This window comes from Lolium rigidum, chromosome 7 (assembly GCF_022539505.1).
Source record: "Lolium rigidum isolate FL_2022 chromosome 7, APGP_CSIRO_Lrig_0.1, whole genome shotgun sequence".
NCBI lineage: Eukaryota > Viridiplantae > Streptophyta > Magnoliopsida > Poales > Poaceae > Lolium > Lolium rigidum.
The window spans coordinates 129371761-129384936 of NC_061514.1; the positions used below are offsets into that span (position 1 = coordinate 129371761).

A 13176-nucleotide genomic window follows, 5' to 3' on the forward strand; every position below is an offset into this window, starting at 1 on the left:
CGGTGGAAACCTGGAGATTCACACTTTTGGGCCGGCATAATGGCAACAAAGAAGTACTTTTTTCCATTTGGGTCCTTCTCCATTAATAATGGGGCGGAGATACGTTTTTGGGAGGATATATGGTTGGGTACAACCACTCTTCGAGAACAGTATCCGGCCTTGTACACTATTGTTCGACACAAAGGGGATACTTTGCAGAAGGTGATGGAATATTCTCCCCCCTCTATGACGTTCAGGCGTGATCTTATCGGTCCTCGGCTAGATTCCTGGAATGAACTATTTCAGCGGTTAGATTCTATCCAGTTGGCTCAGGGGACGGATGAATTCCGTTGGAGTCTCACCAAAAATGGCATATTTTCGGTTAGCTCCATGTACAAAGCTTTATGCCTATCTACGCAACCGGTTTTAAATAATAAATCCATCTGGAAGATGAAGATACCTCTCAAAACAAAGGTCTTTGCATGGTATCTTCGTAGAGGTGTGATTCTTACTAAAGATAACCTTGTTAAGCGCAACTGGCAAGGCTGTATGAAATGTGTGTTTTGTCACGAGGAGGAGACAATAAAACACCTTTTCTTCGACTATCGTGTTGCTAGATCTATATGGTCAATCATTCAGATAGGTTCAACCTTATATCCTCCCCGTAGCATTGCAAACATTTTTGGCAATTGGCTTAATGGGGTGGATTCTAGGTACAAAATGATTATCAGAGTGGGAGCGATTGCGGTTGCATGGTCGCTTTGGCTATGTAGGAATGACAAGGTTTTTAATGACAAAAATTGTTCTCTTATGCAGGTCATCTACCGGTGTACGGCTTTGCTCCGTTCATGGTCGCCACTTCAGCGTTCGGAGGATCGCGACCTCTTTATGGAGGTGTCTACACGATTGGAAAACACGGCCGCGGAATTTATTTCCCAACATGGGTGGCTGCATAGTAGGAGAATTGAAGCCAACGGAGTGTCATAGTAGTTGGCTTTTATCTTTTTTATCGCATTTTATTGGCTCCTGGACTTCGGAACAGCTGTGTGCATCCTGGTTATGCAGAGGCTGGGTGTAATACTTAAAACTTTTTGAGTAATAAAGCGCCCCTTATCGAAAAATCATAGTGACCACCTCCTCCCTCCTTAAACGCTGCAAATGGAACTCGTCAGGGGACCCTTTCAGGAGGCTTGACGCGCTGTTTCGCAATCCGGCCCAATCCTTGCAGGCCTGGGGACAGAGGAAGTCCGGCAATATAAAGTTGCAATTGGCAATCGCTAATACCGTAATATTCAGGCTTGATGTGGCCCAGGAAGCAAGGAGGCTGTCCCCGGGTGAACGCTGGCTTCGGAGAACCCTTAAGCTATCGGTGTTGGGGCTGGCCTCGCTGGAGAGAACCATCGCGAGACAGAGGTCTCGGATCAGATGGCTGAGGGAGGGCGATGCCAACACCAGGCTGTTTCACGTAGTGGCTAACGGGAGAAGAACGAAGAATTTTATACCAGCTCTGCATGTTAACGGAGAGATAATAACAGATCAGCAACGTAAGGTGGAGGTGTTCTCCAACACGTACAGGGAACTGCTGGGATCCATCCACAACAGAGAGCATACCATCAATCTTGATGCGCTCAATCTTGGGACACACAACCTGCAGGGCTTGGAGGAGATGTTTACTGAAGAGGAGGTTTGGGGAGTTATCAAGGAAATGCCATCTGACCGTGCACCGGGACCGGACGGTTTCATCGGGGCATTCTATCAGAAGGCATGGCCAGTTATTAAGGGCTTGGAGGAGATGTTTACTGAAGAGGAGGTTTGGGGAGTTATCAAGTAAATGCCATCTGACCGTGCACCGGGACCGGACGGTTTCATCGGGGCATTCTATCAGAAGGCATGGCCAGTTATTAAGGGCGACATTATGGCAGGGTTACTGAAACTGGGAGTTGGGGATGGGAGGGGTTTTGCGAGATTGAACCGAGCCCTTATAACCCTCATCCCCAAGAAACAAAACGCTAAGGAAGTTGGAGATTTCCGACCAATTAGCTTGGTGCATAGCTTCTCCAAGTTGTTCTCGAAATTGTTGGCGAATCGGCTTAGACCTAGGCTTGCTGAGATCGTGAGCGTGAACCAGTCTGCGTTTGTTAGGGGGAGAAATCTGCATGATAACTTTCTGTTGGTGCGTCAGGTGGCGAGAAGGATAAATCAACGTAAGCAAACGGGGGTGCTGTTGAAGCTGGACATATCCCGCGCTTTTGACTCAATCTCATGGAGCTTCCTCATCGAGGTGCTCAGGCATCTAGGTTTTGGCTTGCTTTTCCTCAAATGGGTGGCGACGTTGCTATATACGGCTAATACCAGAGTGGTGGTCAATGGAGAGCCGGGCGGGAGATTCGTTCATGCCCGCGGGCTCAGGCAAGGGGATCCTACTTCGCCCATGCTCTATGTCATCGGCATGGAGACCCTCACCAAGGTGGTCACATCTGCAGCACAGGAGGGGATTTTCCAGAATCTTGCGGGCATTTCCCCTATCCAGCGAGTGTCAGTTTATGCTGATGATGCCGTGCTGTTCTTCAAGCCGACGATATCGGAGCTTCAGGCCGTCAAACAGCTACTTAATATTTTCGGTGACGCATATGGTCTGCATGTTAATTATAGAAAGACCACTGCAACCTTGATTCGCGGAGGAGACCCGGAGGAACATAGGATCAGAGAGATGCTGGAGTGTGAGCTGGCTTGTTTCCCGATCAGATACTTGGGCCTACAATTGGCGCTCAGGCCGCTGACCAAAGCCGAATGGCAGCCTATGCTCGACCGGGCGATGCATTTACTACCGGCCTGGCAAAGGGGGATGATCAGGAAGGAGGGGAGACTCGTTCTAGTCAAATCTGTTCTCTCCGCACGTCCGATACATCATCTTCTAGTGGAGGACGCACCGGTTTGGCTCATGGAGGAGCTGATAAAATGTATGCGCGCCTTTTTTTGGGCGGGGAAACGAGAGGTGAAGGGAGGTCAATGTTTGGTTGCTTGGGATGAGATCTGCAAACCAAGGAGTCTAGGTGGGCTCGGCATCAAGGAGATGAAGCTGCACGGCTTGGCGCTGAGGGCGCGCTGGTACTGGCTCAACCGCACCGATCCTTTGCGGCCGTGGCAGGGACTACCTATGCCGAAGGATGCTGCGGCGATTGAGATTTCCCACAGCCTTGGCAAGATTAAGGTTGGAAACGGAGAGAAGGTGTTTTTTTGGTTGGATCGATGGGTGAATGGGAGGAGGATACAGGAAATCGCACCCATGGTTTTTGCGCTTATACCGACGAGGCTAAAAAATTGCAGGCGCGTCGCCGATGCTTTGGCAGATAACAGGTGGGTTTTGGACTTGCCAAGCCTGCCTGATCAGCTGGACGAAGAGGGACGTAACCAGTGCATCCGTCTTTGGATGGAGCTCCAGTTCGTGCAGAGGGATAGCCGGACGACTGATGAGTTCAGCTGGACTGGTTCCAAAACCGGGCTGTACAACGCACGGGATACCTACAAGCTTCTGTGCCAGGGAAGACAATTCTTCAGCCTGTCCGAACCGGATCTGGAGATCTTTCGCCCCGCCAAAGTGCAAGATGTTTAGTTGGCTCGCGGCGAAGGGGAGGCTTTGGACGTCGGACCGTAGATTCAGGCACGGCCTACAAGATCAGACGAGCGCTTGCTTCGTTTGTCTGCAGGAGGAGGACAACATTGAGCACATCACAATGCAGTGCTACTACGCAAGGTAGGTCTGGCACACATGTCTGCAAGCCGCGGGACTGAGGATCCCAATACCCCATGTTGGTAGCATCTGGGAGAATTGGTGGCTCCATGCGAGGATGTTGGTGGCTGCAAAGGATAGGAGGAAATTCGACACCCTGATCATCCTTGTGGCTTGGATGTTATGGAAGCATAGGAACGCAGTAGTTTTCGGTAACACTAGGGATCAATGTTCTTTAACACAGCTGGCGGACAGAGTGAAAGACGAGTTTAGACTTTGGGAGTTAGCCGGTTTAGGAGGGAGTAGGAGTCAGGAGGGAGAGTAGTAGGCTCAGAACTGGAGGGAGGGTCCGAGGGTTTTCCTTCGGGTTTCCGTGTGCGTGTGGGGTGGCCAATTTTTTGGCATCTTGTACCTATGTCTTCTTCCTTCTATAAAGATCAGGCACACCATTGGCGTGCTCTCGAAAAGAAAAGAAAAAAACTCGTCAGGGCCGACTCATCTCCCGATTTGCCTATCTCTTCTCCCTCAACTTCTCTCCCGTCACCACTCCCCGTGGCTCTGGTCTTTTGATGGAAGGGAAGAATAGTCTACTGATACACGGTGGTGGGTTTTTTCAGCCCGGCCCAGCCGCCTAGTAGATGGAGACACACATTGTTCCTGTGTAAGCATTTTGTTTAAATCGTTGAGCTAACCGTCAAGTTTGTTTGTGACTTGTATGCTCCATCAACTGAGATGAGTGTTCCGAATGCTTATTAGGGAATAGGGATGTATCCATTGCCTGGAAGCACTGTTATCTACGATATCCTTCAAAAAAAAATCCCACAAAAAAAAATACGATAAGTTGGAACATCAGTTGGGTCTCTTTCCGGTGCATGATAATCTCAGGTTCATTGCTAGCTCAAGTAAAATAACCCTCCGAGAGAAGATAATGTACATCTTTTCTGCATACCACATTGTCACTGAACCTGATTGTATGTATCCATGGCCTGGAAGTGGCCTGGAAGCACTGTTATCTATGAACCTTTGTAAGTTGGAACATCAGTTGGGTCACTTTCCAGTGCATGGGAATCTAAGGTTCATTGCTGGCTCAAATAAAAACCCTCAGAGAAGATAAAAACGAAAGAAAAACATAGTGGGCTGATACTAGCATCTCCATAGATATAAAAACATAGTGACGCTTCCCAACTAAAGTTGCATGTCCGACTTAGGACCAGACTCAAATTTTGGTTACACACAAAGCTTCCATGATTTACCATCTTGTACAGGAAACAAAATGAGTAAAGAACTCTGCTCACAGAAAAAAAAAAAAACAGACCCTCATAGGTACAAAATTGGCAATTTTGTTGAGCAGCCATGCTTATTACCTGGCCCCACAATAAGACTGTAAAGATTAAAGAGTTCGCGTGCAGCTAAGAACTTGCTTACCAGAAATAAACGATCAACACTGGCCAATATCTATTTCCCGGTTTCTTGTTTTGGAAGACTTTCAGCTGCTGTTTCACTCGCTTGGGTGTCAATAGGCTTTGCGGCAGTGGACTCAGCTGTCCTCATCGCGAGCTCTCTTTGCATTTTTATTTGGTCTCGCATTACCTTTGCCATCTCCTTCGCCTGCGCCTCTTCTTTCTCCATTTGCATGTTTGTTATCATCTGAGCATTCTTGTCAATCGGGTTGAAAATTTTCTCTATGGCAGTTTCCTGATAATTAAGATGAAGAACGAATTACGAGTTAGTACACAATTGTGTGCATTGTACAAGTGGCATTTGTGTTTAATGCCAGTGATCCTATACCTATAATACTGAACCAGAAACATAAACAAAAATACAAGTCTATTTTGGTAGTTGCAGAACAAGCATGTTTCACATCAATCGAAAGTAAACAAGCCAGTGTGCTGTTCTCCAGAGGCTGACAACATGATCGTCAAATTCTGTTTATCACTTGTGAGATTGCGCATAAACTAGTAAATAACATCTATATATCCGTATCTAAAGAAAATTAAGACACTTATTTTTAGTACGGATGGAGTAGAATGCAGTACACATTTCCTAGGCAAGCGTTGCAGTTAACCATAAATATGTGGTACAGTGTCTTACAGCTTCTTCGAAGTGCTGTTTGAGAGCTTGCATCTGCTGAACCACTTGACGAACCTCTGACAGAATAACTTGCTCTGGCTGTTTCCTCACTTGTTCCTTCCTAGCCTGAGCCTGAATAACAAACACTGGAGTTTAAGTGCTATCGCAATTGAATACAATATTGGTTCTCAGAAAAATGAATATGAATACATAAAGGATGGACGGTGATGTAACCATAGATAATCAAACCTACTTACAACTGGAAAATAATGGTTTTTTTTGCAAGCTAGTTTAGTAGTTTCCTGATACTAGCTTAAAATTTTGCAGTGAGCAACCGTGCAAAACAAATTCTTTAAATTTGCGACAGTATATACAAGCATGTCACAACCGAGGACTTCATGATTTCGCTAAACTTAAATGCATAAGTTTAGCCCTAAGTTGCACCTAAATATGGCAGGAAACACAGCTTTCTGAGATTTATTAAAAACCCAGTTATCTCATATCTCTACTGTGTATTCCACATAACCAACACCACTTATGACAGCTGGTACCAGTATACCCTACAAAGGTACAATATAGGTTTCCTTTATTATAGTTGTAGGTAAATTTTATACAATAAGCATAATTTGGAACATTGAACATGCCCTTTGCAAAATAGCACAAAGATCATTGTCAAACGAACTAAGTTGCCTGACAACCATTTCCAAGTCATAGTAAAGTTGATCAAATGTTCACCTGAAAATTTCAAATCCTCTACCTTTTGTAATTATACTTTCTCTGTACAGTTGTACTATACCAAAAATGTATTAAAAAACATGCAGTAGAGTCGTACTGTTTTCAGAAAAAAAAAAGATCAAATCTAACATTTAGCTGCATATATGAAATAAAGAAAGGAAAAAATCTATCATGAAAAAAGGCGAACAGTAAACAAAGCTACTATTCACTGAAAATTGCCCCTTTTCTGTTTCTCCGATTGTAAGTCTTCACTCAAATATTTTGCAGGTGTCATGCACCTGATACACTCTAACAACGAAAATAACACAAGAATCAGGATAGCGACTCACCATAAGACAGTTCATAAGGACAAATGCCTTCATATCTTTGGTTTATGATAAAAATATTGTTGACAGAGAAATACAAATGTCAGATATCTTCTAGTGAGTTCCTAACCATTTGAGTCCAAACAAATGTCAGACATGACAAATCGACCTAGTCAGAAATGGGATGTGTTTTGAGTTCCATACAAAATGAGCAAAGTTATTTTCTTAGCATCCATATTTCTTTTTCTAATAGTATTAAGCTATTCTCATTTGCAGCCATGTCGAACAACCTAAAGGGAAAACTGGGTCTGTACCATTAAAAGATCCACTCTTTAGGTTTATACCATCAAAAGCTTCTTGTTTAGGTTTGTACCACCGAAAGGTTGCAGCGTTATTGGTTTTGGCCACTCCGTCTGCTTCCGTTAGAAAGATTTTTTTTTTTGCCGATTAATTGATTTAACTATTTACCTTCCTACCCCTGTGGAGGATTCCCTGGCTCTGCTCTTCACCACGAACTAAACCCACGAGCAGAGTTCACAGGAGAAGCCCCGACCACCCCATTGCCTTCCGCGACGGTGACAACCGCGTCCCCGAGCCCATCGGAGGATCTCCTCGGTGGCACACCTCGATCCCTACCGAATCGCGCCCCCAGAGGCATGGAACGAAGGGGCCCGTCCGGCCGCCCGAGCAGCCTGCGAGCTCGCCGAGCGATCGGCCGCCACCGTCGCACTTCGCCCAGTCATCCTGCTCGGAGGCCGCCGGAGGCCGCCGAGCGCTTCTTCCGTCTCCGGCACGACCCCGAGGCCCGTGCTCGTCCCTGACCGCCCCCTGCGTGTTTTTGCTGCTCGCTGGGAGGACCCTCCTGGACTCCTGGTGCTCAACCTGGGTCATCTTCTGTTGTGAGATGTTTTCATGATGAAACGGTACCATGGTCATCAGTAACGGAGACTTCACAGAGATGGTAAGAATCAAAAGTATTGCAACCTTTCGGTGGTACGAACCTGAACAAGAAACTTTTGATGGTATCTATACCTAATAATAAAGGAGCTGAGGTTTCTGCCAAAATTTTCGTCCAACATTTTATAGACGGTTTTGCCCTCCCACCAAATCGCATATTATGCACCGATGCCATCAAAATAACGCTTCACGGTTCCTTTTCCTGCGTCGCTGTGCTGGTTTTCCTCCGAACTGGGCCTGTCCAACTAATTGTGGGCTGGGTCTCTATTGGACAAAGAGAGATCGTGTGGCATCCAAACTCCACCCGGAACCTTACATATATACTGGAGAAAACAATCCCCCAAGTCCACGCAGCAGCCGCCGAAACCCTGCCTCCTTCGCCGGAACCTGTCTCCGCTGCCATCGCGGCCGCTGGACGCGGCGCCATTGAAGAACGTGGCAATGGCAGAGCTCAAGTCACGGGTGTTCTCCGCGCTCGTCAAGCTCGTGGACAGCAACACACAACACACAGTAGATCGCTTGATCCGCTCGCCGCCGTCTCGCCGCGGCTGCATAAAACGCATCTGGCTCGGTGACGCAACGACCTGGCCTCGAATTCGTATCAGCCAATCTCGATGGCTAAGGGGCCCTCCCCCACCAGAAGCTGGTTACTGGGAGAGAATTTAGAAGCGCCGTCTTCTTCTTTGGGCGTCGCAGTTGGATAAGCTAGGCCAACGGGAAGAGCACGCCCTCCACATATGTGGGCTACACCATGCCCAGACTCACAGGAGGTAAGTGGAGACAGCTGGGGAGGGCGCTGTCGTCTATGACCGAAACTCACATAAAGTTGGGACCGAGAGAACCACCCGCCGTAGTTCCCCAAGCCCCACACAACCACAGCGGCACCAGCGAGAGTTCTTCTGTCATCTACTCTCCATCGAGACGTGCATCAGAAAAATTGTTTCCTCGATCAGAGATTCAGAGCCGATCACGTATGGAACAGAGCGGTGACCAATCCTATATACTCCATACGACAGAGCTCACAGCAATTCAGAGCGGTGACCATATAGTTTGGACGGAGAAGATACGACACGCCAGGGCACCGAGCCGACCGGTCACACGATATCCGGCCATGCTAGCAAGCTTCATATCATCCTGATTTCGTGGTCGATTTCAATCTCTGCTGCCGCTAACAACATCAACCGTATGTACTACCAAAAATTATTGGCTGCTCGATGTGAAGTAAAATGTTGCAATCCGGAGGAGAACGGGAACTATCAGCCGGCGCGGCAGGGAGCATGCGCTGTAGTACACTCGAAATTAGTCTGATAATGCGTGCTCCAAATCCTAAGATACACTGCTTCAATGGTGGCACACATCTAGACTGCAACTTCCCAAGATAATGTAGTGGAGGATCTGGAATCAACGTAATGCTTGTGGCTAGAAGATATTACGTCCGTTCCAAAATACAAGTTTTTTTTATACAAAGTTAAACTAGCTTCAGTTTTGCACGAGCTAGAGATTTACTATGAAGTCGCAATAAATATTTTTCATTTACTATTCCTTGCCATGCGTTGATTTATGTTTGCTGCCTTCTATACAAATATTACACATTTTGCGTACTTAAAAAATTGTGTTTTCCATTTTCACATTGGTCAAAAGTTTGCATCCTCTAATTTTTTATCTACTTTCAAATCCGTACAGTAATTTCCGGTATCATCTTTCGCTAATCCACCGAGATAGTTCTACATTTTAGTTTTAGAAGGGTTTAATTTCATTTATGACTATGTTAGAAGCTCTTGACGATGCCACTACCCACCCTGATCGAGTTTCCATTCAAAACGCTCCGTTTCATAAAAAATAAGCTGATTTGTTACTGTGAAATTCTAAATCGCTAATCGTAAAAAAGAAAAAACAATCCGTCGGGCAAATGTCCTAGTAAACCTAAAGAGTGTATCTTTTAATGGTACATACCCAATTTTCCCCAGCTTAAATAGAAGAACACGGCTTCAGTTTAACACAAAGTGTCACTCCTACTGAAAGTAAGACAAACTACACATATGGTTAAGGTGTCGAGTGGGATCCCACGCAAGTCCCACACATTTTGCCTTTTCTAGTGCAAATTTTGGATCCCACTTGTCACCCAACACATGGAGGTCAACCGTATCCTATTTTCCAACAGATTTACAAAATAAAAGAGCTACGTAAAGGATTAATTGTCGGACTTAACATGCGACTGGAGACTTGCAAGGCGAAATTGCTTGGTTATACCAGTAAATGTTGTTTCCAGAACATTTGTAGTAGAAGAGATGGACATATCATCCAGGAAATGGCCGGCCCCAAGAAAAGCCTTACCTGCTCGAGCCGCTGCTGCAGCTGCAGCCTGTAAGATCGGATCCTCCTCTGCTCGTAGCCGGACATCACCCGTACCACGAACCACGCCTTCCTCCCGAGCTGCACCAGCTTATCCATGCCTCCGTGAACCAGCAACACGCGCCGCGGCGGAGGCCCACCTGATCCTCTCCGAGAGCCAACGAGGAGGCCCGATGAGGGGAAGGGAGAAATCCTCCGAGATCTACAAGCGGGCGAAGAGGTTTCGAGACCTGCCCGAAACACCCCGACGGAGGCTTGCGTTTCCGGGAGCACGGGCGAGCGCGGAGGCGACGGGCGATCGCCGCCGAAGAGCGAGGCAGGAGTGGGGCGGCGCGGCGCGGAGCGGCGGTGGAGAACGGGGAGGAGTGGGCGAGTCCTGGTTACCCTTTGACGAGTGGGCGAGCTCCTCCTATTTGCCGCTTACTTCGTGCATGCATCAACTAGCGGTCGCTAACGAACAACCGAACTGGACGCGGCCCATTTAGGCCTTGTTTACTTCTCAGGTTTTTTCATCCCCTGGACGTTTGGGGATGGGAGGGGATGGGAGGAGATTGGGTGAAACCCCCTCTTTTACCCAACTAGTTGAATGCCCGTCCGTTGCTACGGTTTCATCTTGTTCACAATGCATTTCAATGTTTGTTTTTAAATTATATTAGAAGAAAAAGATATAACTACATTTTATGATACACATAATAATTACATAACAGCATCATGATTAGAGACCGAAAACTTGCTTCCAACCCTAAGAAACTTCAACATTATCGAGAACGGTAAAAAAAAATTCCAGCATAGTGCCTAAATGGCTCACAATTTCTAAAATAAAATTTTAGAGTCCCAACCGCTGGCCGCCAACCCACCCCCTTATCATCGTGCCTAAACGGTAAAAAGTATTGGCCATATGTCAGAGATCCAACAGCTGGCCGCAAACCCCACCCCCTTATCATCGCCCTTAGTTCAGCTGGAGAGGAACGTCCCGGGCATGGTTGGTCACTCCCTGCCATTAGCGTGTATGTCATCTTACCGATTGCGGAAACCCTACAAGCTCCATCGCCTCCGCCGCATGTCCTTGCCACCCTCGATGACACAAACGCGCTTGCGCGAGGCCCTGCCGTAGGAGTTCCTTCCAGCGATCAATGCCAAACAATGAGATTCGTCGCCCATCCATTACGAGCCCATGAGATATCGTCACGGCCCCGATCATCGGGACCTTGTTGTACCTGGCGACACATTGTATTGAGACGATACCTCCAATACATAGATAGAGGTGCGAGTACACTAATATTTTACGGAGAAGATGCACCGGAGAACAACACATTTTCCTCATAATATTTTTCTCTCTCTCGAGAACTGGTTTTTAGAAGTCATTTTTGGAACTCTTAGCCCCAAGCATCCAACGTCCTCCTCTTTCAGAAGTCATATTTCGGACTCTTGGCTCTGAACCCATGATATTTTATTTTTTTAGGGTCTACTTTGTCATATTAATCGTGCCGAGATCGAATGGGATATGGGAAGGATTGTCCTGGAGACTGACTCGTCTATATTGGCCTGTGCGGTGCAAGGCACAGACTATGACTTGTCGCCTGAAGGTGTTATATTCCGAGATATACGTGCCTCGCTTCGTCTAAATTTCATCTCGGTCGAGGTGGCCCATGTGCCACATCAAGAAATGCCACAGTGCTATATATTCCTATTGAAAGGAAAACAAACAAATGTTAGTTATACTTCCATAAACAGAGTCCCTGCATGTATCACAAAACAATGATCTACGAAAACAGATTTTCCTGCAAGATGTGTACATGAGGTACGTGCAAGACACCTTGTTTGTGATATGTAGGATATAATGTACCACATATGTGCATCGAAAAAAAACATCCACATTTTAGTGATCCCACTAACATCTCGCCTCCACTAAAATTTTGACCCATTTAACAGAGACCATCCCGTGAACTTAATAATCAATGCAGTGGATTAAACCAACAGGACAAATACACCATTGTATCCAAACTATGGCTATTGTTACAATATTGCAGATTTGCACAAACGTTCTGGACACAAAAGGCAGCGACAAAGAAAATTGACATAAATATTATAAGGCAGATAGTTCTCTTGGATAAGCGTGGAGGATTTCCGGTAATTATAAATGGTCTTTCCGTGGCTTTTAATTGCTGATGATCCCTATGGAAATACTAAGTTAAGAAAGCCGATTGTTCTTATAAACAACTGATCCAAGCATAAGTATGTTTTGGGTGAGTCATCGATTGTTTCCAGAGTTAGTTTGTAAAGGTAAGTAGATTCCTTTGATTAAATAGAAGGAAAAATGATCTTAGTGTTGTATATATAAACCCACATAGCAACAATAATTCCAAGGAATGCATCCTTCTGCGGTGCTCTCCACCTAAGTAAAAATGATTTTGACAGGAGCTGGTATATAAATGTATTTGCTCGCAGTTCAGCTAACTATAACTACCGGGCCATCAATTTTACAAGAAACTTAATAGACTCGGAGGGTAGCATTGACAACTTACAGAGCATGTCATTATCCGGTACTTGACACATGTGAAAAAATAATTCGTCAAAACATATTGAGAGGCTCACCTGAAACAGCATTCCAGCAAGGAGCAAGGGCAGCTCCTTAGGTTAGACAACATTCTTTTCAGACAAGCATTTGCAAGAAGTTAGAAAATCTAGATATTAGTACACTTATTGATATTGAATTATTAATTATTGGAGTCGTGACATACCTATTTAACCAGCTCATCATTTTGTGCCAAAATAATCTAAAGGCTAAATAAGACACATAAGTCTCTGAATGGAAAATATAAGAGGAAACCAAACAACAAATAATCAGCACCGTATATTCAGAAAAGTCGCTCTTTTCCGTATAGTGTAATAGTTCATTTGTTTCAGGATCAGCTACTAACTCGCCAAATTGGTTAGCTGACATTGGAGATACCTGATGAAGATTTTTGGGATAATGTTATGCATGAGCCTACAATAGACTAATATGGAAGTTAGTACTACATTATTGTCACAGCTTATTGACCAGCA

At 45.7% G+C, this 13176-nt stretch overlaps 1 protein-coding gene across 2 annotated transcripts; it reads right to left on the minus strand.

Annotated features, from left to right (window-relative positions):
• Window positions 1-4842: 4842 nt before the first annotated feature.
• On the minus strand, window positions 4843-10426 carry LOC124674492 (trichohyalin). 2 transcript variants are annotated; one of them, XM_047210536.1, is made up of 4 exons: window positions 10111-10426; window positions 5801-5911; window positions 5134-5404; window positions 4843-5102 (listed from the first exon to the last, which is right to left on the minus strand). In XM_047210536.1, the coding sequence occupies exons 1-3, from the start codon at window positions 10225-10227 to the stop codon at window positions 5165-5167; spliced, it is 468 nt and encodes a 155-aa protein (XP_047066492.1). In that variant the 5' UTR covers window positions 10228-10426; the 3' UTR covers window positions 4843-5102; window positions 5134-5164. The 2 variants fall into 2 exon arrangements, with proteins under 2 accessions (XP_047066492.1, XP_047066491.1); XM_047210535.1 differs by having other exon boundaries at window positions 4843-5404; window positions 10111-10425.
• Between the last annotated feature and the right edge of the window lie 2750 nt (window positions 10427-13176).

Coding starts and splice junctions, on each gene's coding strand:
- LOC124674492 (XM_047210536.1), bottom strand. CDS start 10,227: ATGGATAAGCTGGTGCAGCTCGGGAGGAAGGCGTGGTTCGTGGTACGG. Junction 5,912..10,110: donor TGCAGCAGCGGCTCGAGCAG/GTAAGGCTTTTC, acceptor TTTGTTATTCAG/GCTCAGGCTAGGAAGGAACA. Junction 5,405..5,800: donor AACAGCACTTCGAAGAAGCT/GTAAGACACTGT, acceptor CTTAATTATCAG/GAAACTGCCATAGAGAAAAT.